Below are 25,081 nucleotides of genomic sequence, written 5' to 3' on the forward strand. Positions count from 1 at the left end.
ATATATGTGGGTATGTGCTTAATTTTGTATCTTGTCATGTTTAGATTTATATTAGAGGTGGAGACCCTTTGAGAACTGTATGCAATGTAATTTCATTTTAATATATGCCGATTAGTGTACATTCAAATTGACAAAGTATTCTATTCCTATCCCCAAAAATATCAAGGAAATTTAAGCGTAACTAACCCCTGGCATCTTTTCAACACCAAAGGTTGCATAACACCAATTGTATGCAGCTCCTCTGAGGCTATGCAGAGTTCTCCAGGAATTTCGCCACCTGGGCATTTGGTGAAACTAGACTGAAGGGGGGAAAACAAAACAAAACAACAACAACAAAAACCAAGCCAGCGGGTCCCTCTGGAGTCAAACCAACCAGACTCTCGACTCTTTCAACTCCTGGGATGGGATTTGTTGTCTCGGACACAGCCAGAAGGCAGAAAAGAAAAGAAGAGAAGAGGCGTGGATGAAACCAGCCCGAGCGCCAGCTACAAAACCAGGTCTGGAATTGCAGCGCCAACACAGAACCTGGGCAGGGGATGAGCCGAGGGAGGCGGGACGGGGCTCCTGGTACGTAAGGCGAGAGCTCGGTTACTCGATACCCAAAGATTTCTCCGCCAGCGGAGAGCGGGGCAACGGCGGTGATTTATTCGCCTGCAATCTGGTTGCCCAGAGAGGCTGGCCGAGGGCCTGATAAGCACCCTGAATGGAGCCTGATGTCATGCTAGTGTCAAGCTGGTAGCTTCCCAGAACAGAAAGCCCGGGAGCGTCACTCGAGGAAGGCGGGGAGGGGGGGGGGAGAAGAAGACCTTGCTCAGTCTCGCCTCCCACCCGCGTCGTTCCCAGCCTCGCCACGACACGCCTTCCCTCACCCTCCCGCCAGCTCAACTTTCGGCTCCGGCCGGTGGGAGAAAAGGGTCCCGGGAGGCCGGGCGGCCGGACTGCCAACCCCACCGGCTCCTCAGCTCCATCGAGCTCCGTCCGATCTTCTTGGAAGGGAAGGAGCGCCTATTTGCCCTACCTAAAGCAGGTAAGCGGTGGGGGCTTGGGTCCTCGCTGGGGACGCGGGCTCCCCTCTTCTGCGGAGGGAGTTGGTTCGCAGGCGAGACGGGCCCGGGGTCTTCTGCTGCTGACCCAGAAGATAACTTGAAGCATGGAAGGGGGGTAGGGGTGGGGGGCTGGTTTCGTTGAGAAACAGCAGCGGCGGGGAAGGGGGAGGAAGAAATGCCTTAAAATACAAAGCAAGCCCTCCCTGCTTCCTGTTAGACGGTTCTCCGTCTTTGCTTCTGCTTTGTAGGAACTGGCGCGGCCAGGTTATCTTAACACACGCCGGAACTATGGAGCTGCTGGAGGATGGACCCAGTTCTTTTCTAAAAGTATAACTTAAGGGTGGCGATAGGTGGTGGGTGTGGGTTCCTGCGCAGTAGGCATTTAAGTATAGGGGGGGTTGCGTTTGGATTCTCCGACGTTGTTTCTTTAAAAAAACAAAAACACCATCACAGCAAGGTGAAAGCTTAAAGCTTTAAAAACCAATCGGCCACATTCTTTAATGTTTTGTTTGAGGAGTGTGATTGAGGAAAGAGGAAAACAAATAGCCCCTCCCAAAAGGTGGTGAAGTGCACCCAGGGGCTTAATATGGTGACTGGGAATTTGCAAGGCAAAAGAGTGTGGTGTGTTAACGGTTGGTGTGTTAATATCTCCCTTTACACACAGAGAGAGGGAGTGGAAAGAGAGAGGGAGGGAGGGGGAAAGAAAGAGGGAGGGAGAGAGAGAGAGAGAGAGAAAGAAAGAAAAAAAGAAAAAGAAAATACACACACTCACAACACACAAGTCCCTCCCAGCAAAGGGGATTGTAAAATGCAACAACTGTTGAATGTGGAGCAAAAGAACCTGGGGTTCAAATTCTTGCCGAGCCCCCCTCAAACCTTTTGGCTGGCTGGAGTGATTAGGAGCATGGCATTGAACAATATATTTTATCCCTAGGGCATTGGGAAGAAAGGGAAACTACAAATGTGCCTGAGAATTTTTTTTAAAAAAGCCACTTGGTTTCATATTGCCATAAAAGGTGGAGAATTGTGGTGAGTTGGCTTTAAGAACCAAGCTACCTTATGGGTCCTTTTTGGTTTCAAGTAGGGGGTCTAGGGATTTGTAGTACTGTGCTAAGATACAGAACTCTTGAGTTTGGGCAAGCATTCACAAGGGGTTGTGAGTAAGTCAAAGGAGAACATTTCCCTTTTACCTCTTTTCTGCAAACAAACATGAACTAAATTAAACCGGGACTTTGCTTCCTGACTGAGAACATAGGAGATAGAATAATAGGGCTGGAAGGCACTTTGAGGTCTTCTAGTACTTTCCTAGGCTAAATGGGTGAAGTTTGAATCTGTGAGTATGTCTCTTCAAGTCAGTGTTGACTCCTAGTGTCTGCCTGGACAAGTCCCTGAAGTTTTTTGGCAAGTAAGTTTTCAGAAGTGACTTGCCATTACTTCCTTCCTAGGGCTGAGGCACAGTGACTGGCCCAAGGTCACCCAGCTGATTTTGTGTCTCAAGCAGGACTAGAGCTCATAGTCTCCCAGGGCCTAATCTGTTGTTTTAACCACCACACCAAACTGGCTCTCTTGAAGTAATAATTCATAAGCTGCTACAAGCTGTTTCCATAACTTTATCAAGCTTCCTTATCAAAATACCCTTCAACAGATAATACTGCAGAATTATTTAGTCGCTTTGATATCTGGAGCCTTCAGAGAAGGAATAATATGTTTCCCAGTCAGGTAACCTCAATATATTTGGTTTACACAACTCTTGTCATTTCTGACTTTCAGCTTTTGTGGTTGAGGCTCATAGGAGTTGCAGTCAAAACCATCTGATGAACATCAATTGAGAAATGCCAGTGTGTATGCTCTTGGAATTAGGCCAACATATAATATGGACTGATACCTTCAGTCAGTGTTATGGATACTGTTTGACCTCTCAAAGCTGATCTGCAGAATTCAGGCTATCTTAAATGATCGATCACACAACATACTCAAGTCTGCGTTACAGAGTTACGCATTTGCTTTAGAAAAGGGGTGTCCAACCTTGGCAAGGCTTGTGGACTTCCAACTCCCAGAATTCCCTAGCCAGAATTCTGGGAGTTGAAGTTCACAAGTCTTAATTATATTATTATATTATATTATATTAATATATTAATATAAATTAATATAAATTAATATATTAATAATTCATTAATTATAACACTATAGAGCACTGCACACCAGAACAACTAGACACAAGATCAGTTTTTTCCTGAACGCCATCATCCTGCTAAACAAATAATTCCCTCAACACTGTCAAACTATTTACTAAATCTGCACTATTAATCTTCTCATCGGTCCCATTACCCATTTCCTTCCACTTATGACTGTATGACTGTAACTTTGTTGCTGGTAATCCTTATGATTTATATTGATATTGATTGTTTCCTGATTGCTTATTTGTAGCCTATGACTATCATTAAGTGTTGTAAGTGTTGTACCTTGATGAAGGTATCTTTTCTTTTATGTACACTGAGAGCATATGCACCAAGACAAATTCCTTGTGTGTCCAATCACACTTGGCCAATAAAAATTCTATTCTATTCTATTAAAGTTGCCATGGTTGGGCATTCCTGCTCTAGAATTTGCACAACCAGGCATAGTTTTAAAAATGTTTCATACTGGATGTGATATTTTGGCTATGTTTATAACACATACTGAAGCACAAACCTACCAACTATATTTCAGCCTTATATAGCATATGAATTCAGCCACTGAGATTAATTTCTTGTTCCTTGTATTGGGCAAACCCAGGATATTGAGTGAAATAGTTCAGTTAATTATAGATAAGGATGGTGAGTGAACATAGCCATTATTTGTTATCTCCAGCTGTGCTTTTTTGAGTTAACTAAGTAGGCTTTCACCAAACTCAATTTCTGGAAGTTTGAGGAACAGAATTCTAGATCTGAATACTCTTTGCAGGCAAATAGTGGCAGTTTGTCCTTTTAGATAGAGGATGTATATATGCATATATCTCTTCATAATCACCTGTCCCATAATGTCTGTATGTTATTTCTGTTCACTGATTTGTTCTATGAGCATCACTTGCTATTCTTACTTTTGCCTTTTGGCCTGTATGAGCTACCAAACCTGCATAATCTTGCTAAGGACTTTGTCTGGTAATCAAGCATATTTAAGATCAGGTTGTTACTCTTTCCTAAGACAAGGATTTGGAACCATGGAGAAAAGAGTCCCTGAGATCTAACAGGCATTTATAAGTGCCCTGGTGGCGCAGTGGCTAGAATGCAATATTGCAGGCTAACTCTGCCCACAGCCTGGAGTTCGATCCTGACAGGGCTCAAGGTTGACTCAGCCCTCCATTCTTCCAAGGTCAGTAAAATGAGAACCAAAATTATTGAGAGGAATATGCTGACACCAGAGGTGATATTCAGCAAGTTCTGACCAGTTCTGGAGAACTGGTGGTGGAAATTTTGAATAGTTTGGAGAACTGGTAGTAAAAATTCTGACTGGCCCTGCCCCCATCTATTCTCTGTCTCACAGTTCCCAGCTGATTGGGAAGAAATGGAGATTTTTGCAGTATCCTTCCCCTGGAGTGGGGTGGGAATGGAGATTTTACAGTATCCTTTCCCTGCCATGCCTTCCAAGCCATGCCACACCCACCAAGCCATGCCCACAGAACCGGTAGTAAAAAATTTTGAAACCCACCACTGCCCAGAGAGTGCTGTAAAGCACGGTGGGGCAGTATATAAGTCTAAATGCTATTGCTATTTTATGGCTTCTTTTCCCCTCCTGCTGTCCAAAAGAAATAATTGCTCACTGCTTCCTCCTTCCTCTGCCATTTCCACCTCTCCTGCCTACTACAGAGATTCATTTGGAAGAGCCAATCTTCTTGAGACAGAGCCAGTAATTGCTTCTAGGTATTGGAAATAGTGCCTGTTTCCTGCAGAGGTGTGAATCATAGAAGAAAGGAATTTCTGGGCCTTTGTAGTTTGGGGGCTGTTCTGCAGCTTGCCTGTTTGCCTTGGAAAGAAAAACTACCTATAGAAATAAAGCAACTTTTCCAATTATTTCTATACTCTCTGAAAGCTATTGGATAGAAGAGGAATATATTTGTAAGTAAAGCGTCCTTACTTTGTGTTGTCTATGGATGCAATGAGAAGGCAGCTCACTAAAGCATCTGGGGTAATGTATCATTTGGTACAAGTGGAGAAATTGAAACAGAAGTGTTTAATAAAAATGTACTGTGCCTCCTGGCCTGCCATGGAAACCAGATGTCAGAACTGCGGCTTCTCATAGGCCCTTGATGATGTTCCCCTCCAGCAATATTTCCATCCTCTCTTTCTTAAAATGCCACATGTTATTTGCAAAGAGAATCAGGGAAAAGTAGATCCAGGAAAGTAGCTCAGACCTTTAATCCATCTGGAGCAATGCTGCCTTTTCCAACCAGCAGTGAGTTTCAAACAGAGGTGCTTTTTATTTCTCCTGCTAAGATGTATGGAGAAGAAGCCTGCTGCATTCTTACAATGAAATAACCATGTTAACACAGGTCTTCAGATAGCAGAGTTCTAGAGAAAACTAAGATAAATCTCAGGTACCACAAGAAGGATAAGCAAATGTTTTAATCAAGTGCTGCCATGTTGAGAGCCTTCTCCTAATGTATTGTAGAATGCAGAGTTTCTATTTTTGTTTTGCACATAGTAATTATTACTGGTCAGGGAATGTAAGCTTGAAAGTGGCCTTTCATTAAATGACTTATATGAGGTGTGATTCAGTGCCATCGTCCAGAGAACACCTTTAGAAATACAAGAACCTTCCTAGAGTGATGCTTCCTACAAACTACATGTTTGTAATTGCATCTGGGGCAGTGGTGGGATTCAACCAGTTAACTTTCTGAGCAGTTTGGCAAACTGGTTGTTGGAATAAATAATTAGGGCAGAGAACCGGTTGTTAAATTACTTGAATCCCACCGTTGATCTGGGGGCTGTAACATGTGAATGAGCATTGTACAAGAAATGAATTCTAATTGGAGAGAATGATAGCATGGATCTTCCCCTCCCCCATTCCTTTTAGAGTCATAGATTGGGGTGGGAGGCATATCTGTTTTAGTACTTTATCAAGTATTAGCTATATTACGATTTGAATTTTTTTCCTAAGTGAAAAAATGGAAGCCCTCACCAACTTGGCAGTATCCTAAACACAGATCTGTTTCTGCTGATTCAAGATTGGAACTAAGGAAAGGTTAACAGCTAAGCTGTTTTACTGATCAGTAGTTTGAGGAAGTTTATTGGGGTGGATTTCCAGGGAACTGGCAGTGAAGTAAGCATCAATGTTTACTTAAGGCTCCTGCAACATTAATTCATGCTGAATCAAGTAGTTTGTTGGAGCACATGGGAGCAGGGCAAAAGTGCTTGTTGTAAGAATAAAGATGATAGTAACTAGCTTGCTCTGAATTTCTATTTGTTTAGTATATTTTTAATCCAGCCTTTCTGATCTTATCCAGGCATTGATTGGACAAAATCTGTATTGTGTGATTTTAGCAAAAAGGCTACATTATCTGCTAACAGACTATGCATTGACCCCAGATTTTTCTTGTTGTTAGATAGGACAGCTATATCCGGGATATTAAAAAAATCCAGTCATTCACTAGAAGATGACAAAAACTTCAGTTGTACTATCCTCTAGTACAGTGATGGCTAACCTTTTCCGAACCGAGTGCCCAAAGCGTGTGCGACACCCCGCATGCACCCCATCCCATGCATGCACACGCAGGCCTCTCACACGCACCCTGCACATATACATGCACAGCAGAGACCTGAAAACCAGCTGATCAGTGGGGGGCATGTACACATGTGTGGCAGCTGAACTGGGGCGACAGCTCGCATGCCCACAGAGAGGGCGCTGCATGCCATCTCTGGCACATGTGCCATAGGTTTGCCATCACAGCTCTAGTATCTGTGTGGATATATGCAACTCAGAACTGGTAACCCTATGCAGAAAACTGCAGAAAAAACAATTGCTACCAACCTGCCTTCCATTGAGGACCTGTATACTGCACGAATCAAGAAGAGGGCCGTGAAAATATTTGCAGATCCCTCACATCCAGGACATAAACTGTTTCAACTCCTACCCTCAAAACGACGCTATAGAGCACTGCACACCAGAACAACTAGACACAAGAACAGTTTTTCCCCGAAGGCCATCGCTCTGCTAAACAGATAATTCCCTCAACACTGTCAAACTATTTACTAAATCTGCACTACTATTAATCTTTTCATCGTTCCCATCACCAATCTCCTTCCACTTATGACTGTATGACTGTAACTTTGTTGCTGGCAATCCTTATGATTTATATTGATATATTGACCATCAATTGTGTTGTAAATGTTGTACCTTGATGAACGTATCTTTTCTTTTATGCACACTGAGAGCATATGCACCAAGACAAATTCCTTGTGTGTCCAATCACACTTGGCCAATAAAAAATTCTATTCTATTCTATTCTATTCTATTCTATTCTATTCTATTCTATTCTATTCTATTCTATTCTATTCTATTCTATAGCTGGCTATGTAGAGAAAAATAATGTGTTTGTGTGAATAAATATGTGTGTGTGTGTGTAGATGGAGTCATGCTCAAGGAAGCTACAATGTTAAATAGGACACTACTATGATAGGGAATGAGAATTGAGAAAATTACATATTGCCCTAAGGAGGACAAAATTCCTTCCTTCCACATGTTGAACTATCCCAGAATGGGGGACCTCCACCACAGTTAGAATATGCAAGCCTAGTTGCCAGGCCCTGTTTTCAAAAAAAACTAAGTTATATCAACTTTGGACTTGCAGTACAGTAGTTCAAATATCAGAAATACCTACATTTGTAGCGTTGTTAATTCTCAAGCTGGAGCAAGCAGGTTAAAACTAGAGAATTGATAGCTTCCAAATAACCATAATTTATTTAGGGCCAGCGTGTTAGTGATGCTGCACACATCACTTGTCAGGTATGCATTGTTTGGGTCATCATTGGTATACTCTAAATTGACTTTGATGTTTTGCAAATGTTTTCCCCCCTACTGGGAATGGTGATAAAATGTGTGTGTGTGTGTGTGAGAGAGAGAGAGAGGGGTGGGGGGGAAGAGAGATTCTTTTCCTGATAAGACATGCAGAGTAAAATTAAGCTTCACGAGTAACGCTGTTTAAAGTGAAATGGCACAATATTGTGCTAATAAGGAAACAATGGGTGTTGTAGTCATATCTCAGCAGCCTCTTAAATTAGGGAGCTTAGCTTTTGTTTATATAAGTAATGTAAGGTGTTATATGATAATGCATTTTTAAAAGGAATATTTGATGTTCAAGTAGGGGCCGGAATAGCTCAGGCTGGTAAAGCCTGTTATTAAGAACACAAAGCCTGCAATTACTGCAGGTTCGAGCCCGGCCCAAGGTTGACTCAGCCTTCCATCCTTTATAAGGTAGGTAAAATGAGGACCCAGATTGTTGGGGGGGGGGCAATAAGTTGACTTTGTAAAAATATACAAATAGAATGAGACTATTGCCTTATACACTGTAAGCCGCCCTGAGTCTTCGGAGAAGGGCGGGGTATAAATGTAAACAAAAAAAAAAAGTGTTTGTGTATTTTGCTTAAATCTCTAAAATCAGCAAGCTTCCTATGGTATGTAGTTGCTTAAAATATTTTGGTGCTTCCATTGCTAAGGCTGCACTTGGGTATGTTAAAGGGATAGTGGAGGATGCTGTAGCTTTTAGAGTATAATGCTAAATCATCTCTAAGCCAAAAGTATAATATTCTATAATGGTAAACCTATCCAGCTTTGATGTCTAGAACTTGCAACTTATGCAGTGCTCATTTACATAAGCTTGAAAAAGATCATAAATATTAGAATTAATAGAGTTGAAAAACTCTTATTAAATTAGCTTGCCATTTTTTACTGTATTGAAACACCGCTGGAAAAAAAGTTGGTAACTTTAAAAAAAAACTTTTATATAAATCCAAACTGCACAGGATCATCACCATCATCCAAGAGACAGTGATTTGGGCTAGTTATTTCATTTTGTTTATTACGTTGTTACTGGTTAAAAGTCTGTTGTCAGAAATGATAGTAAAATATTCAGAGAGACTAAATAAATAGAAATCAACTGGACAGGAAATTCATTGGCCTGATGCTTTTTTGTTTAACCACAGCTTATAACTTTCCTGCCTTAATATTATTATTTTTAGCTGTTTGAAAACAGGATTCATATGCTTTCAACCCCAGAGGTACAGCACAATATTAAAAACTAAATTTATGTCTGAGATTCTCAAGTTTTCACCCAAACAACCGAGAGGCCACATTAAATAGAAATAATATCTAACAAGTTTACAGTAAGAGCTCAGTGATTTCCTAATCTGATCCTTAGTCAAAGGGCCCTTTTAAAGGATCCCTACTAAAAATTGTTGCTTTATATTCTGGCACTCTGATGCATGGTTCCTTTAAACTAACGCCTTTGGTGTCAAGATTACTATTGGTAGACACTGAAAAGCCAGATATGGAGAAGATTTAAGGGTTGTTCTTTATATTGTAATGTTCAGCAAATAGGATAATAGTCTGGATGAGTAGGAAATGAGTTTTCCCCCCCCCCCCATGGAACTGGATGGCTGCTTTTTAGATCTGAAAGAGCCTGAATCCATAAACATGAAGTAGTTTATTTACATGCCTATAGAGGAAAAGTCAGTCCTTCTAGACAGAGCTGCCTTCTAAATAGAGAGGAAACCAAAGTCTACAAAGCTCCCAGGTATCAGCCCTTGAAACACACATTAGCCCTGATCAGTCCTGGTCTTGCAATAATCAGATTTGGTGAGCACCCCCCACCCCCTTTAGAAGTACATGGATTCCTCTGAGCCTGGGAGTTAGGCAGTCCTGAGTGAGACCCCAGGAAAGGAAGGGCCACAGGGTGATATCTCAGAGGAACACAGCTGATCTGGCAAATGTTTTATACAATGAAATGGAGGGGCAACTTTCTTATTACGGTTGTTCCCCAGAACAGTTTAGCCATGGTTTTTTATGTGGAGTCTGTGCATTTTTTCTCCTCTCTGCACCCCCACCCCCGTCCCTTAACCCCTGCATTGTTTTGTCTAAAGAGAAGCTGTAGCGTCAGCCTCCTTTTCTCTCACAAGTCTGTCAGAACTAGCAGTTCTGCCACAACTTAGCAAAAGAAGCGGGAGATGGCACAAACCTTTTCTACTGCTCTGCAGGAGAAGGAAAGGCCTCTCTCGTGAACTTGCTTTGAACCTTTGTTAAATGTTTACATCAATAGTGTTCATCCCTTGGACTTTTCCAGTAGCCACCAAAAGCAGCTTATTGGTATACCAACTAACTTGCTTGACTTTTTTTTTTAAATGACCATGCAATCTCTTGGTTCAGGGTGGGGTCGGGACAAGTGGGTGGAGCTGAGCATTTACTGGCTAGATGTCCTTCCTGATGCCTATGCAGAGTTTGCAGCAATTTTCTCTTTGCATCCTGATTGAGATTTTCTTGTTGACAGGATACCCCATCTACCCCATCTATATGTTTCCAATATATTAATTTCCCAAGAAACTAGAAAGGAAGAGAGGAAAGAAAACCCTCTCTTTCTAATTTAGACAGGCCATCTGCTCAGTGGCTACTGCCATCTTATTCCGAGTCTTTTTAAAGACAGCTGCTTGTAGGTTCTGACATTAGATGATGACTGTTTTCTTTCTATTTTAAATTTTAGATTGTTTGTATTGGCCAGATTCTTGGTTTTTAGTCTCTTGGGGCAGGGGTCCCCAACTTGTGGGCTGCGGCTTATTTACAACTGGGCCATGTGATGGTGGGTGGCACACAGGCTCTGGCACTCACAGCCCGATTTGCATGAGTAGGGGCATGCTCACACCAGCCCCTCATACAAAACCATCTCCCTTTCCCCCACTCCCCCCTTCACGCCAGGCCACAAACCTGGAAAGGTTGGGGAACACTGTCGTAGGGTATTTTTTTTAATTCTGTGTTTAAGATTTGATAAGTACTTTTACAGTTTAGTGTCATAATGCTTCCTTTAGTACAGTCCCTCAGACTGCTCTAAGTTTTTAACTATGCCGTAAGCCACAAAACACTGCGAGGCAGAAATATAAAGAACTGCCTTATAGCGAATCAAATCATTGACCTTTGTGTTCTCTTGTGGCTTCTGTCTGCATCATGTTTTACCCATAGTAAACTTAACCTAAGTTTATGGATTTAATCTAATTTTGGGGGCTCACAAAGGCTTGGGCAACCACAAGTTAAAAGTGGCGGATTAGTTTAAATCTGTGTCATGAAATAATAGCTACTGAAGGACCGTATTAGCTGCAGTTTTTTTAAAACCTAGACTTCAATGTTACTTTGGACACTATTACTGGATTCTCTGACCTTAGGAAACTGTAGGTTCACATGCCCTTAAATTGATCTGAGTGCTGTTATTAGCTAAATAATATACACAGATTAGGAAATTAATTCTTGATTTACCTAAGCTATTAGCCTTCTGTGATCTAGATTTAGGAAACAACTCAGGAGAATGTGTTGAGTCATTGTTCTTCCCAATAAATTGTCTTCCAGATTTTTGGAGTACAACTCCTCTAAGCTCAGCCAGCATGGCCCATGATTGGGGGGTAAAGTTTCAGTGAGCCATTAAGCTGAATAAGTCTGATGCATAACATTCAATCACCCATGTTACTTTAATAAACTTGAATGTTCTCATAATTAAAAGTTCTAAATTTAGCTGTCCTCTGGAACATGTAGTTTTGCTGGCATGGAAAAGTGCTTTCAAGAAATAGAGCTGTATCAAATAAACCTTAATCCTTGGCTAACACCACTCCCCTTTAGCATTTTTCTCAGGATAATAATCAACCTAGGACAGACACCTTTAAGAGTCTAGCAGTGCTCTTAAAGGTACCTGAAGAGGTGAACCAAAGAGGCCTAACTAACATGGTCATGATTAGAATGGAGTTAGAGAGGCCTCAAGGCTTTGTATGGGTCTCCAAAATTCTGGCTACATAACCCTTCTAACGGTTACCATCTTATTGTAATGTTTAATATGACACAAGGAGTAAGTGAAAATATTCATTTGGATAGTGCTTATTTTATTCAGGTATAATAAGCCCTATTTAGTCTTGGTTGTGTCCAATTTGGTGCGTGATCCTTGATACATGATCCAAAGGCCAAGTAATTACTCTCAGTTGCAAAAATATTGGGTATGTCTGGAGAAGAAAAATACTAAAAATATCAGCATTTTCATATAGACCCTGTATCTTTTCTTTTTTTTTTTAGTTCTTTCCTGAAGAGCCAAGAGTATTTGCCATCATTCCATCATGATGGCTACACCCAGGACACAATTGCCATGTCTTTGGCTTCTTGTGCTTTCCACGACAACATGTTTAGCCCAAGGGACTTCACCACCACCATCCCCACCACCAGGATGTGGCAAGGACTTGAACTCCATCTACTACAACCTCTGTGACCTATCTGTCGCCTGGGGCATTGTGTTAGAAGCCGTAGCCAGCTTTGGTATTGTCACCAGTTTTGTCCTCACTGTGGTCTTAGTGGCCAGTCTGCCTTTTATCCAAGACTACCGGAAGAAGAGCTTAATAGGGACTCAAGCTTTCTTTCTGTTGGGCACTTTGGGGCTTTTCTGCTTGACCTTTACCTTCATTGTTAAGCAAGACTTCTCAACATGTGCTTCACGACGCTTCCTCTTTGGTGTCCTCTTTGCTATCTGCTTCTCCTGCCTGGCTGCCCATAGCCTCAGTCTCAATTTCTTTGCCCGGCAAAACACTGGGCCTCGGGGATGGGTCACCTTTGGCATGGCTTTTGTCCTCGTCTTGGTTGAAGTCATCATCAACACTGAGTGGCTCATTATTACTGTGGTGAGGAATGATGGTACTGCCAAGGATCCTTGTGAACTGAAGAACGAGGACTTTGTCATGGCACTCATCTATGTAATGTTCCTGCAAGTAGCTACTTTCATTGCTACGTGGCCTGTCTTGTGCGGACATTACAAGCACTGGAGAAAGCATGCCGTTTTCATTCTCCTCACTACTTCCTTTTCCATGGCCATCTGGATAGTATGGATTGTTATGTATGTTTATGGCAACCAGCAGGACCAGAGATCAACGTGGGATGATCCCACATTGGCTATTGCTCTTGTCTCCAATGCCTCGGTGTTTGTTTTGTTGTATGTCATTCCTGAGATTTCTCAGGTGATCAAGCCAGGACCAGAGCAGGCCTATGAGGATGATGTCTACCCCACACGGGGGGTTGGTTATGAAACAATCCTCAAGGAGCAGAAATCCCAAAGCATGTTTGTGGAGAACAAAGCTTTCTCAATGGACGAACCTTCTTCAGGTAGGCATGCGGCATTGGTGAGGAGACCAGGAAAAAAAATGTAATCAGAGGAACTGCATGCAGGTTTATGCTTGCTAAACATATCTTAACATGTTTTTATGTAGACATGAAAATAATTATAGGTAGTCCTTGACTTACAACCATAACTGAGGCCAGAATTTCCATTGTTAAGTGAAGCAGTTGTTAAGTGAGTTGTGCCCAATTTTATGGCCTTTTTTGCCGCAGTTGAATGAATTGTGGTTAAGTAAACCTGGCTTCCCCTGTTAACTCTGCTTATCAGAACCCAATCAGGAAGGTTGAAATGGCAATCCCCAGACACCGGGGATGGGGGGGGGGGAGCGGTTTGGGAGGTGTGTGCCTGGAACTGTCTTAAATACATGCCACATGCCAAGAACCTGAATTTCTTTTTTAAAAAAGTTTTTTATTAAATATACAATTAAAAACATTGGACATAGTGCGCATTTTCTGGTTCCAGCATTTCCATCAAATTTTACCTTACAACAGATACAATTCATATTCGATATATAAATTTGTATAGTCTATCAAAATTCAGACACATAAATCTCTTTGTCTTTGAAGATTACTTTCAGTACCAATACAACCTGAATTTCCATTAAGTGATTATAGGGTACTGCAACAGTCATAAGTTTGAGGGGTGGTTGTACATCACTTTTTTCAGTCCTGTTGTAACTTTGAACGGTTTCTAAACAAATGGTTGTAAGTCAAGGACTAACTGTCCTGAAAAATTATTTGCTCTGTTTCTCCCCTCTCCTACTTTTAGCATAATGTTGCCTTTGGGTGGGTATCATAGTCATCGGTATCTGTGACCGAGCTGGAGAAGACCAAAAAAATTGATGCATCTGGTGGTGATAGAGAATCATGTTTACACAACTTGCTAACTCAGGGTCTTCTGTTATGGTTGCCTGAATTTGTAGATTCCCAAGAGTTCTGGATATTCTATAATCTGTACAAGAATGGTACTGTCATTGTGGCACACTTTTGGGACAGGGAGATTAGATAGAATTGATGCCATCTAATTCTATTCTATGACCTTATAACAGTTCTTTGTCTCCTCTAATTTTGTAGTTGAATTTTCTAACTCTGTTGGACAGTAGCTCAGTAGATGGAACAATGTTTTTTCATAGCATCACAATTCAGACAGCTTTGCTAAATCTGAGCTGCTGTATAATTTGGTTTTCTGTCTTAAAATTTACATGTAGAATAAAATAATAGAATAAAATAAATAAGCTTTATGTAGAATAAAATAAATAAGCTTTATGGCTATATTTTATTGGATGGAAGTAAATCTAGTGGAGTTTATATCTAAGTTTGTACAGTGATAAGTGATAAGTAAATGTATTATGTGTTTATAAGATTTCTAGGCTCATACCTTCAGAAATATCCCTATATTTTGAAATGGCCAGAAGCTCTGCCTGCTGAGAAAGATAGAACTGTAGTACTATAAATAAAAACCAAGATATCACATTAAAACTATTTTCAGCTAAGGTAAAATCGATTTAGAATAGCACATCCAGTAGCTGAGTTCATCTCTTTATTTTATATGATTTGAAGAGAAATCAGCTAAGATCTGATGCAATGCAGGACAGAACCTGTTGATTATGTATCATATACTGTACAAATGGACTCAGTATAATAAGGAAGATTTATTTTAGGCACATGTGTCAGTTTGAAATTATGGTCATTGGCTTACTGATTACATCAGCCATATTACTGAGGCTGGAGAGAGCTGAACTTCAGAGCATAAAGACAACCAACATTGTCTCTTGAGTGCCATAAATCCAGATGGATTTTCTTGTTCAGAGAAAGTCTCCAAGCACCTTGAGCTCATTAAAACTTACTTTGACTATAGTTACCCACAAACAAGACTTTGTTTTATGGGCGGCTTATGAAACAAAAGTCCCAGCAGTTTTTTGATGGCTTTTTCATTGGACTGCATTGAACAGACGATGCTAATAAGCAACACCAACTCACTGGAAAGAATTATAGATGTGTGTTTATACAGGTGTACTTGTAAGAAAGGATGCCATTAATTTGGGGAAGAGATGTAAGGGTTTAGCTTTTTTTAAAAGTACAGTAGTGTCCAAAATTGTGGAAAACTTTTGGGAAAAGTGTATTTTTGAGGTTTGATAATACCACTCATTTTTGGGAGTTTCAAGGTAATCATATTCCAAATCTATCGAACAGACTAAAGAAACTTGTTAGTCAGAAGGGACACAGCAATAAAACAGAGTTAATAGAAGCAATCATTCAATCTTGGTTTCATATTATAACAGCTGCAGAACTAAAAGACTTGGTTCACTCCATGTGATTCATGCTAAAGGTTACCCTACTAAGTATTAACTGACATAGTGATATTTTTTGTATATCTCATTTTTTCTACGTGTTTCACTTTCCTTTTTTATATTGTAAATGCTATTCTAATAGCAAATCCTTCATAAAAGTTATTGCATTACATTCTTGATTAAATTATCTTTCCATTGATATATAATTTTATAGTACTGCTCCCCCAAAAAGTGGTGTTATTAGCTAGTTTTAGAAAATACACTTTTCTCAAAAGGTTTCCACAATTTTGGCCACTACTGTATATACTTCTATACAAACTTGTGACTTTATTTGTTTGGGTCTCTCTCACTCTCTTTTTCTATTTTTATCTTTCCCTGCTCCTGGAGCTATAAAAGTAGCTGGACACAAAAACACAGTATGCTAAGATTTTAATTCACTATACAGGTAGTCCTTGACTTACAACTTTAATTGAGCTCGAAATTAACAGTCATAAGTCATGACTGTTGTGAAGTTGGGGCACCCTTTGACTGCATTCAATTTTGCAACCTTTTTTTTGCAGCAGTTGTTAAAAGCCATGGTCATTAAGCAAATGCCACAGTTGTTAAACAAACACAGTGGTCATTAAATGAGTCCCTTTTCCCTAATGGACATTCTTTTTCAGAAACCAGAAGTATACATGGGAAGCCAGCAAAAAAAAAAAAAAAAAAAAAAAGCCAAAAGCTGTGGGATGCTGCAAAGAGTTGTTGAGATTTTGGCCCCAAAATTGCTTTTAATATAATCTTTCTCTTATTTCACATGAAGGCCTACAGTCTCAGGGGGAAGCTTTCTAATAAGGCTGTGCTAGAAAATTGGATCTAGGACAACTCAGCACATAGCAATTCACCATGGCCAACTTGCTGCGGTACAAGACTTACATTAATATTGAAGAAATGGTGGAATGGAATCATTAAAAAAAGGATGAAAAAGGACGGACAAAATAAAATGTGAATGACAGAAATCAAAATAATTTCTAAATTATTTTAAATACTTAAAATTGAATTGCTAAATTGTCCCACAGTAAGTTGTCCCATGGTGAATTGTCCTGAGATGAGTCGTCCTGGGGGTAAGTTGGCCATGGTGAGTTGGCTGCGGTGAGTTGACTGCATCAGGTTGTCCCATTCTGAGAAAATCAACCTAATTTTATATTTAGATACCAAGTTATCGTATACAAGTTATTGACCGGCATTCTTCTCCATTCAAACCATGCTATCTAGTTTTGCTCGTGAAAATGTTTGGAATAGTGTGTTTAAATGTTATTGTCCTGTGGTTTCTCTCTTTCCAGCTAAAAAGCCTGTGTCCCCATACAGCGGATACAATGGGCAGCTTCTGACAAGCGTCTATCAGCCCACAGAGATGACTTTAATGCACAGTGGGCCTGTAAGTGAAAGTGCGGTTGTGCTGGCAGCTGCTTCTCCTTCTCATCTTGCTTATCTGTAGCTTAATTTGTTGGTAGTAGGCCTAAAACAAACAAATCATGTATATAAAAGATGTTAGAAGACGTGGCTGTGCTTGACCAGAAAAATGAAGGCTTGTCTGAGATGTTAAATCCCAAAACAATGTCAGGTATAGGTTGCAAAGGGCTCATCACAAGCAGGAGTGATTTGAGGGTATAGTCCAGTGAGGGCTAACCTTTTTGTTGTCATGTGACAAAAGCATGCGCGAGCACATGCGACTGCACACGCATGCCTGCACCCATAATGCAATGTGCCCCCCCGCACATGTGCGCGCTTCCCCGTGCATGAGTGCGCAACTCCCCCCCCCCCCGCAGCCCGTTTTGGGCCTGGCAGACCTCCCTGCAGCCTCCTTACAATTGAACTGTAATTGTTCAATTACAGTTACTCTCACCTGAGTTGATGTTGCCTACATTAATTTAGTGCCTCAGGTGTTTTCTGTGAGAGCCAGCCCTTCTCCAGCAGTTTTCTGGGCAGCTCTTATTGAAGTTTTGAACTTGTACAATTAAAGAATCAAGAAGCTTGAGGGTTCAGGAAAGGTTTGAAGCCTTCAGTTGTGGGTCTAAAGTAAAATGGCAGAAATTAAGGTCACTCTTCCTGAATAGTGCCCTTTAATTACTTTTTAGCAGTGGCTTACCTTTAAAATCTCTCAGTCTTCCTTGTTCTATTCAATTTTCTCCTGCACAATTCTAAACTTACATCATAGTTACCAAAGCTAGCAAATGTCAAGGTTAGTTTGACTGAACTTAGTGAGACTCTAAGCTTGTAACTGTGTTAGGAAATGAGAAAATATAAGCGAGGAGCTCTTTGGTATCCTCTGAGCTTGGTTGTTTTCTTGCAAATGTTTCATTACTTAAACGAGATAAGCATCATCAGCGCTGATGTTGTTACCTAGTTTGGGTAATGAAATGTTTGAAATGTAATGAAAGAAAACAAGCTCAGAGAGCACCAAAAAGCCCTCATTTCAACCCTGAGCTACAAATATTCTTCTTTATTGAGAATATATAAGCCCGTGAAAGCCTTTTTATTGCCTTAAAATATTTTGGCATCAGCAATACTGGTTTGGTTTCTTTTGCAATTACAGTCACATTTCCAAAAACATGATTATACTTTTTACCCCATTTTTTTACTATTTACTATTTTTGTGGGTTCCAGTTGGATGCCCCGTATGATGTCATCCTCCCTCGTGCTACGGCCAACAGCCAAATGATGGGCAGTGCCAATTCTACCCTGCGTGCTGATGATGCTTATGTTTCACAGAGTAAGCAAGCATTGGCTCAGAAAGATGGAAGGAATGGGCAAGTGAGCGAAATGGTAAGCCTTGGATTATTCTTTTGTCATTTTAGGAGCAACTGAATTCTTATCTGACCTTTTCTGCTTATATGCTGCGAGTAAAATAGATCAGTCTGTCTCTTTCCCAGTTACATTCCTAATGTAAAGGACCTAACCTCTTAATGTCTTGTTTTGCCTTAGGCTTCATCTCCATATAGCAAGCACAGATGGTAGAAGTTTTGAGTCCTGATCTCCGGACATCCTGTTGCTTGAGGATGCCTTACAAAGCCTGCCTCCACAAAGGAGCATCTAACTGGGGCAAGGCCTCAGATAGACATGGAGAATGGAGATGTTATCCTGGGAACTGAGAAAATTTCATCTTGGTTGCTGAGGCAATGCATTTTTTTTTCTCATGCATAAACCAAGCGTTCTACTTGACATCTGTTACAGTAAATCTGGGTCACTGGGTCAGGATGCCACCTCCTGTTCTGTGTTCCAAACAGTGGGCCTTCTATTCTCCTTGGAGCCTTCAGTCAAATTTATAATTCCACCTCTGTTTTGCCAGTATTTTGAGAGCCTCCCTTATTTTCACCCCACCAATGATGGGGCCACATTCAGTGCATTGAATCTTGTTCATTTTGTACAAACATGGCGCTATGAGCGCAGAGGAGTTCCACTCTACAGACCACAATTCAGCCTCTTGTTGGAAAATTAGTTGCTTTCCTGCATCCTCCCATCTCATGTCTACTCCCACAAGAGAGTGTTTTGGAAATTAGAAGGGTATCACTCCAATTGTTCTTTAATAGAGGCCATTCTTCTTAACGGAGAGAGCGAAACTGGTCAAATGTAGCAAGAACTCTTACTTGAAGCCTGTTTTGCTTTCTCCTGATCCTTCTGCTTTTGGACCAAGCCCTGGAATGTGACATCATGGTATTGTTTTTGGAATCCTTATTATCTCCTCTTCTGTTAATCCCTCCCTGTTATGAAAATTAAGGCCGCATTTTTTTTTTATGCTCGATGTTTTACTTTGAATGCCTGTCTTTATGCAGCAGGGAGAATCTACTTTATATTGTGGTCAGAGTCTTAAACATTCTTATCTGACATTGACAACCAAGTTGGTGATTGAACATGGACCTGAAAGGAGGAAGTTATGTTAAAATGATACTTTCATTTCACAACAGATAAAATGGTGGGATTTGCAAGACTGCTGTCAGTAACTGTTGTGTCAAAAAGGTTCATTGCCGATTGTGCTTTCATTATGGATAAGCCTTCCTTAACTTGATCTTTTCTCAACCTGAAGGACTACGACTATCATCCCAACCAGAGTGGGAGTGCAAGATAACTGGTGGGCCCAGATGGTGGTGGTGGTGAAATGCAGATCTATGAAGGGCAAGTGAAGGACTTTAATTGCAAGGAGAGGCCAGAGGGCTCCAGAAGGCAAGAGATGGGTGGTTTCACGTAACTGCACAAACTATTCCAGTGTTAAAGGGTTGTGTGCTGCTGAAATGGAGTTTTGCTACGGAAATGGATGCCGTCAGGCTTAAAACCATCTGGGAGTGGCAGTTTCACTACAGAAACATAATTGTCTCTTTTTGGCATTACTCATCTTGCTTTACCTCGTCCTCACCAGGTGAGGATGAGTCACCTCCATTTAGGATATTTTATTGTGCTGACTTACCCTTTCTCATCTTTTTGTGCTGTTCTTTGCAGAATTGTTCAGGCTCTGGCTTTACTCTGAAACAACAACTTTCCTCTGTGTAGAGTGGTCTCCCAGCCACCTCTGATGAAGTGGGTTCTGAGATGCACAGTCTTACGCCTCAATAAATCTATCTGATATGCCTTCAGTCCTTTTCATGGTATCCCACTTTCTCTTCATGCCTTGGTGTGATAGTTCCTGGCTGCTGGCCTGCCTGTCCTTATGCTGCTGTTGTGTGCCATTTTTCTCTTTGCTGCTTCTTCTTCCCTCTTTTGGGCAGAAAAGGGGTGCTCTTTCTCTCTCATATGCTAGCAGGAGAAGGAAGCTACTTTGATAAAAAGAAGCGCTGCCTGTTTCTTGCAATGCCTTTTCACCAAGTCTTCTTCTGGCCTCCTAGACTGACGTCCTCTGAAGTTTAGCCTGCTTTTGTTGTGTAAGCATTTTGAGCAGGTAAATTCTTTTCCAGACTTCTCCAAACAAGGAGCCTTCAAATGTACAGGGACAGGTGACTCCACGAATGTTCTTTGGGCCAGCCTTCTGATTGGAAAGGTGTTCTTTACTGTCTGTAGGAGGACCATGCCCCTGCCTGTAGAGTCTGTGCTCAGGAAGTGGAAGGACCAAGTTTATACTGACTCAGACCATGGCTAGTCTTGCATTGAGTCATGATTTCTGTCTGTCTTGCTGAGAATGCTGTTCTGTACCTTGCTAGAGGATGAGTCTGCTTCTAGTTTTTGGCTGAAACATTCTCTGCTCTGATAATGAGGAATGATGTAATCTCCCTCTGCTAACGCAAGCTGAGTAAATGGCAGAAGAATAAGGAGGAATGTCCCCGGCTGCTGTTTCATCCACGCTACTCTTTAAGCTGAGATTGGAGAAGTTGATTCTTATCAGATATGGCTTTTTTAAATTCAGAATTGTCTGACAAATTAAATATCTTTTTTCCTACAAGTGGCTTCTGACTTCTTCTTGTGTCATATTCTTTTGTGGGATTGAGAACAAAGGAGGAAGAGTTGACAAAGAGAGTTGACAAAAATTACAAATATTTCTCTTCTGTGCATTTCCTAACTGATGGATTCAGCTGATTAATAGGAAGGATTTGGACTTCCCAGAACATTGAACTTGATTATTCTATGATTTGAAAACTCAGATCAGTTGTATTTGACACAGGATTTATTTTCTGGACAATGTATGGAACATAACATTCTGTTCCAGTCTGGTCAATGTTCTTGTTTCGCTCTTGTTTTTTTCTTTTTAACTTTTTTTTAAAAGACAAGTAATCTGCCTAAGTATTTATACTAATGATATTAACTGTAATACATTTTGGAGCAATAAACATTCTCTCCAACATGCTCGCTTTTTTCCAGCATGCAGAAATATTCTTTCTTGTGGCCGTGATTCTCCCTCAGAATTATTGGATGAGAGTCCCCTCATCTTTATACCAGATATCCCAAAGGTAGTTTTCAGAAGACAACTGGACTTTTTTTTGGGGGGGGGGGGTTCCCCTTGAAAATATTTCACTTCTCATCCAAGAAGCTTCTTCAGATCTAAAGAAGCAACTTCTTGGATGGGAAATGAAACATTTTCAAGGGAAAAAAAACCCCAAGAAAGTCCAGTTGCCTTTTGATGAGCATTTTTGGGACAACTATGACCCTGATAATAGAGAATCTCCATAGACGCTTTGTACCAAATGTTGTGGAACTCTAGAAAATAAGATGGCAAGACCCTATTTTCTGTGTGCTGATAGCATTTCACTCTATCTACAAGCAGGAGAATCTTTCATTATTTAGGAGTCCGGCGATCAAGAACTGGCTACCTGTTTCTTGCTAAAATTGCAAATTTGTTACCTGTCTTTAGGACTGTTGTTATCTTCAAATTACAAGCAGCTTCTTTTAAATACCAGCTACTAAAGAATAACCCAAGAAGTTACATTATCTAGTTGGGCATTGTGTGACAAAGAATACTGTATTAAATAGCCCATTGGTCTGATTCAGCAGGCTCTTCTTGGGACCTTCTGGTTAGGTCGCTCTTTCTTATGGAAGTACAATGTACTTTGATATTGTACTTTGTGGTGGTTGACATTGTGGTGTAGTCCAGCCTCATCCTTAGACTGCTACTCAGGTAGCTGCATTAGTCTTGCATTTTTCTGAATTTCTAGCCAATAAAAACTTACCAATGGCTTATTTTTTGCTCTTCTACCAACTTGGATGTGGGGTGCCCGTGCAGAGATAGTGAATGAATAAAGATATTTATGAATAAGGATATTTTCTGAATAAAGATTTTTTTTCTTAGTGGAGTCCTTAGTGTTCTCTGAGCTTGGTTGTTTTGTTGCAAACATTTCATTATCAAACTAGGTAACATCAGTGCATTCTTTTCTTTCTCCTTATATAGTCATTTCAGGTCAGATTAGGCCAGTATAGGATAGTGCTAATTAAAAGGAAAAGAAACTTCACATTATATTATTAGCTTATAGCCTGACCATGGACTTGACAGTTTTAGGAGTAGCAGTAGACATCTTTCTCAAATAATTGTAGTTGTCCTCTGGAATGGTGAGCAAAATTTGTGAATATATGATATATGTCAAGATCTTCCAAGAAATATTTTTGCATATTCCACTTTTATAGGAATAGCATCAATAATGTTGAACCAGTGTTCTAACTACAGCTGTATTTGTTCTGTCAAAAATGATTTAGTTAAAAAAAACAACAGTTTATTAATCCATCTAACATTGCAATCTCTTTTTAACAAGTCTTTAAAAACTGCTACGTCATCTATTTGCTGAAATGCTCCACAAAGTTTGTTATTATGCTTGAGGTGTTTCTCAAGCAGGAGACATGAAACGACCATAATGTCTTGTGAAGCGTGACATTGTTTTCAAAACACATCAGCCCTAACAAACTTTTCTGGAGTGCCTCGATTAATACACAGTGGACTGGAGGTCATGCCAAGTTCAGGGGCTACATCCCTCAGCCAGGTAGCCTTTCGTACTGGCAGCAATTTTTCTGCCACTCCCGGAAATGGCAGCCTGAGCAAACCGCACCTCCATTAATTATTTAGCTGCCCAGAGTGCTCTGCTGAAGCTCTTGTGACCTCTCTTAGTCCTTGGGACAGGCTGGAGGGAGTGGGGGGGGGGAGTGGGGGGGAAGAGTTGCAGGAGCTGCCTTGCTAGCTCTGTAAACATTTTGGTCTATTTTATGATAGGCCTGCCATTGGCATCTCTCCTTCCGCCAGATTACGGAGCAATCTGATCTGAATGAGTGTTTTCATAGTGTAACCCAAATTCAGTTCTCTCCCAGCTGAGCCAGCTCTCCTCTAAGGGGGCACAATTATTACTGTTGTAAATTCCACTCAGCTTGGATCATAATGATCTTCAGGCCTCTGTTTCAGGGCTGCTCCGTATCTCACCATTTATGAGGTGGCCTTGTTCTGGTTACAACACTATTTTATGCATGGATGGCTGCCTGGCAGGTCCTAGCTGCAGCATGTCAAAATAAAAAGGCTCAGATTCTGAATCACACATCCAGGAAGGGAACTGGTAGTCTAGATTTAACACTCCTTTTTCTGGCTCCACCCTTTAATCAGTAGGTTCTTACTTGGAAAGGTAAAATAAGTGTGTGTGTGTGTGTGTGTGTGTGGATAAGCTTTTCTTGGCTGTGTTGGCACAATATGCTTACTCATAGTTAACTACTGTTTATTAAAATAACACAATTCTCTGGGTTTGCCCTGCTCTGTACATTTGGCACATACTCAACAGTCAGACAAGTGGACTAGCTTAAAAAGTGGTTGGCTAATTTATAGCTCATAAAATGCATCCTAGAAGAGGGGCTTTGAAAGAAATGAGTTGTCTTTAGTAAGTCAACAGTTACCACCTATGGTAACTGCTCCCAGTTGCTACGATAGTTCAGTAAAACCACTTCTTTATTAAAAGATCTAAAGTTGAGAAGGACAAAAAGTAAAGGAATGCTTTTGCCCTTGCCCTCTATTTATTCAATTCCCAGAAATGTTTGGCAAAGACCAGTGAAAAGGTTAGGCAGAGATGCGTGATATGTTCAAAACTGCAATATGAATAGAAGGTATATATAGAAGTGATAGAAGTCTTCAGCATTCTTCTCAGCAGTAGGAACATCACAGCTGGGGAGAGAGAGACCTTCCCTAAAACCATTTTGATTATGCATCTGTGACTTGATTTTTTAATTGTCTCCAAAAATAGTGGGTTTGGTGCCAGGTTTTTATAGGAACTTTTCAGGTTTTTAATTGCATCTAATTTGGAAGAGTGAGTCATTCCTACCAACAATATATCTCAAGAAAGTGACGTGACTCCCTGAAAAGCTGCATGAGTTCCTTGCTAAATGTTTCAGAAAACACTGAATGACTGCAAAATTTCCACCCCACTTTTTGGGGAAACAAACAAAATTGTTGAAGCACCTAGGAAGCATCCCACTTTCAAAACTTGATTGACCATTGTCGAGAGTTATCTAAAGATGCCTTAGGTTGAAAGAAACAAAACCAAAAATACTATAAGCCATGTGAAGATTTAATGAACAGCAGGAAACTAACCAAAGTTGCTGGGTTTTCATTATAGCAAATAAGTCAGCCATCTTAAATATGCAATAGCTATGATGAAAAGGTCTCTTTATGGGACGAACAGGTTAAAGAATGTGGGGAGGAAAATCTATTGTGGAGAACAGGGCTGGATGCAGAAAAACAATACCCAACTTGGTATTGGTATGTCCTTCTAACAAGAGTAAAAATACTTTGCACCTGGCAAATCTCTCTGTCCAGGATTTGCTACTGTGGAATACTACCTTTAAGCCATTACTACGATTGATACATAATCAGCAGAGCTTCAAGAACAATGGAGATTTCTGAAACTACAGGATGGAGGTTAGTAGCAGTTAACTTTTCTCTGC

General features: G+C 40.6%; 1 protein-coding gene across 1 annotated transcript; it reads left to right on the forward strand.

The window, feature by feature from the left end:
- The first annotated feature begins 541 nt into the window (after positions 1-541).
- Positions 542-23,246, forward strand: GPRC5C (G protein-coupled receptor class C group 5 member C). Its single transcript, XM_058170297.1, has 5 exons — positions 542-1,027; positions 12,339-13,412; positions 17,038-17,132; positions 18,362-18,520; positions 18,680-23,246. Exons 2-5 carry the CDS (start codon positions 12,380-12,382, stop codon positions 18,710-18,712), a joined length of 1,320 nt encoding a protein of 439 aa, XP_058026280.1. The 5' UTR covers positions 542-1,027; positions 12,339-12,379; the 3' UTR covers positions 18,713-23,246.
- The last annotated feature ends 1,835 nt before the right edge of the window (positions 23,247-25,081 follow it).

The sequence above is a fragment of the Ahaetulla prasina genome, chromosome 2 (assembly GCF_028640845.1).
Source record: "Ahaetulla prasina isolate Xishuangbanna chromosome 2, ASM2864084v1, whole genome shotgun sequence".
Classification (NCBI taxonomy): Eukaryota; Metazoa; Chordata; class Lepidosauria; order Squamata; family Colubridae; genus Ahaetulla; species Ahaetulla prasina.

Bases quoted from the DNA above. Each gene is read 5' to 3' on its own strand.
- GPRC5C (XM_058170297.1), top strand. From the start codon at position 12,380: ATGATGGCTACACCCAGGACACAATTGCCATGTCTTTGGCTTCTTGTG. The intron at 17,133-18,361 runs GTAAGTGAAAGT...TGTGGGTTCCAG, and splicing joins CTTTAATGCACAGTGGGCCT to TTGGATGCCCCGTATGATGT. The intron at 18,521-18,679 runs GTAAGCCTTGGA...GTTTTGCCTTAG, and splicing joins ATGGGCAAGTGAGCGAAATG to GCTTCATCTCCATATAGCAA.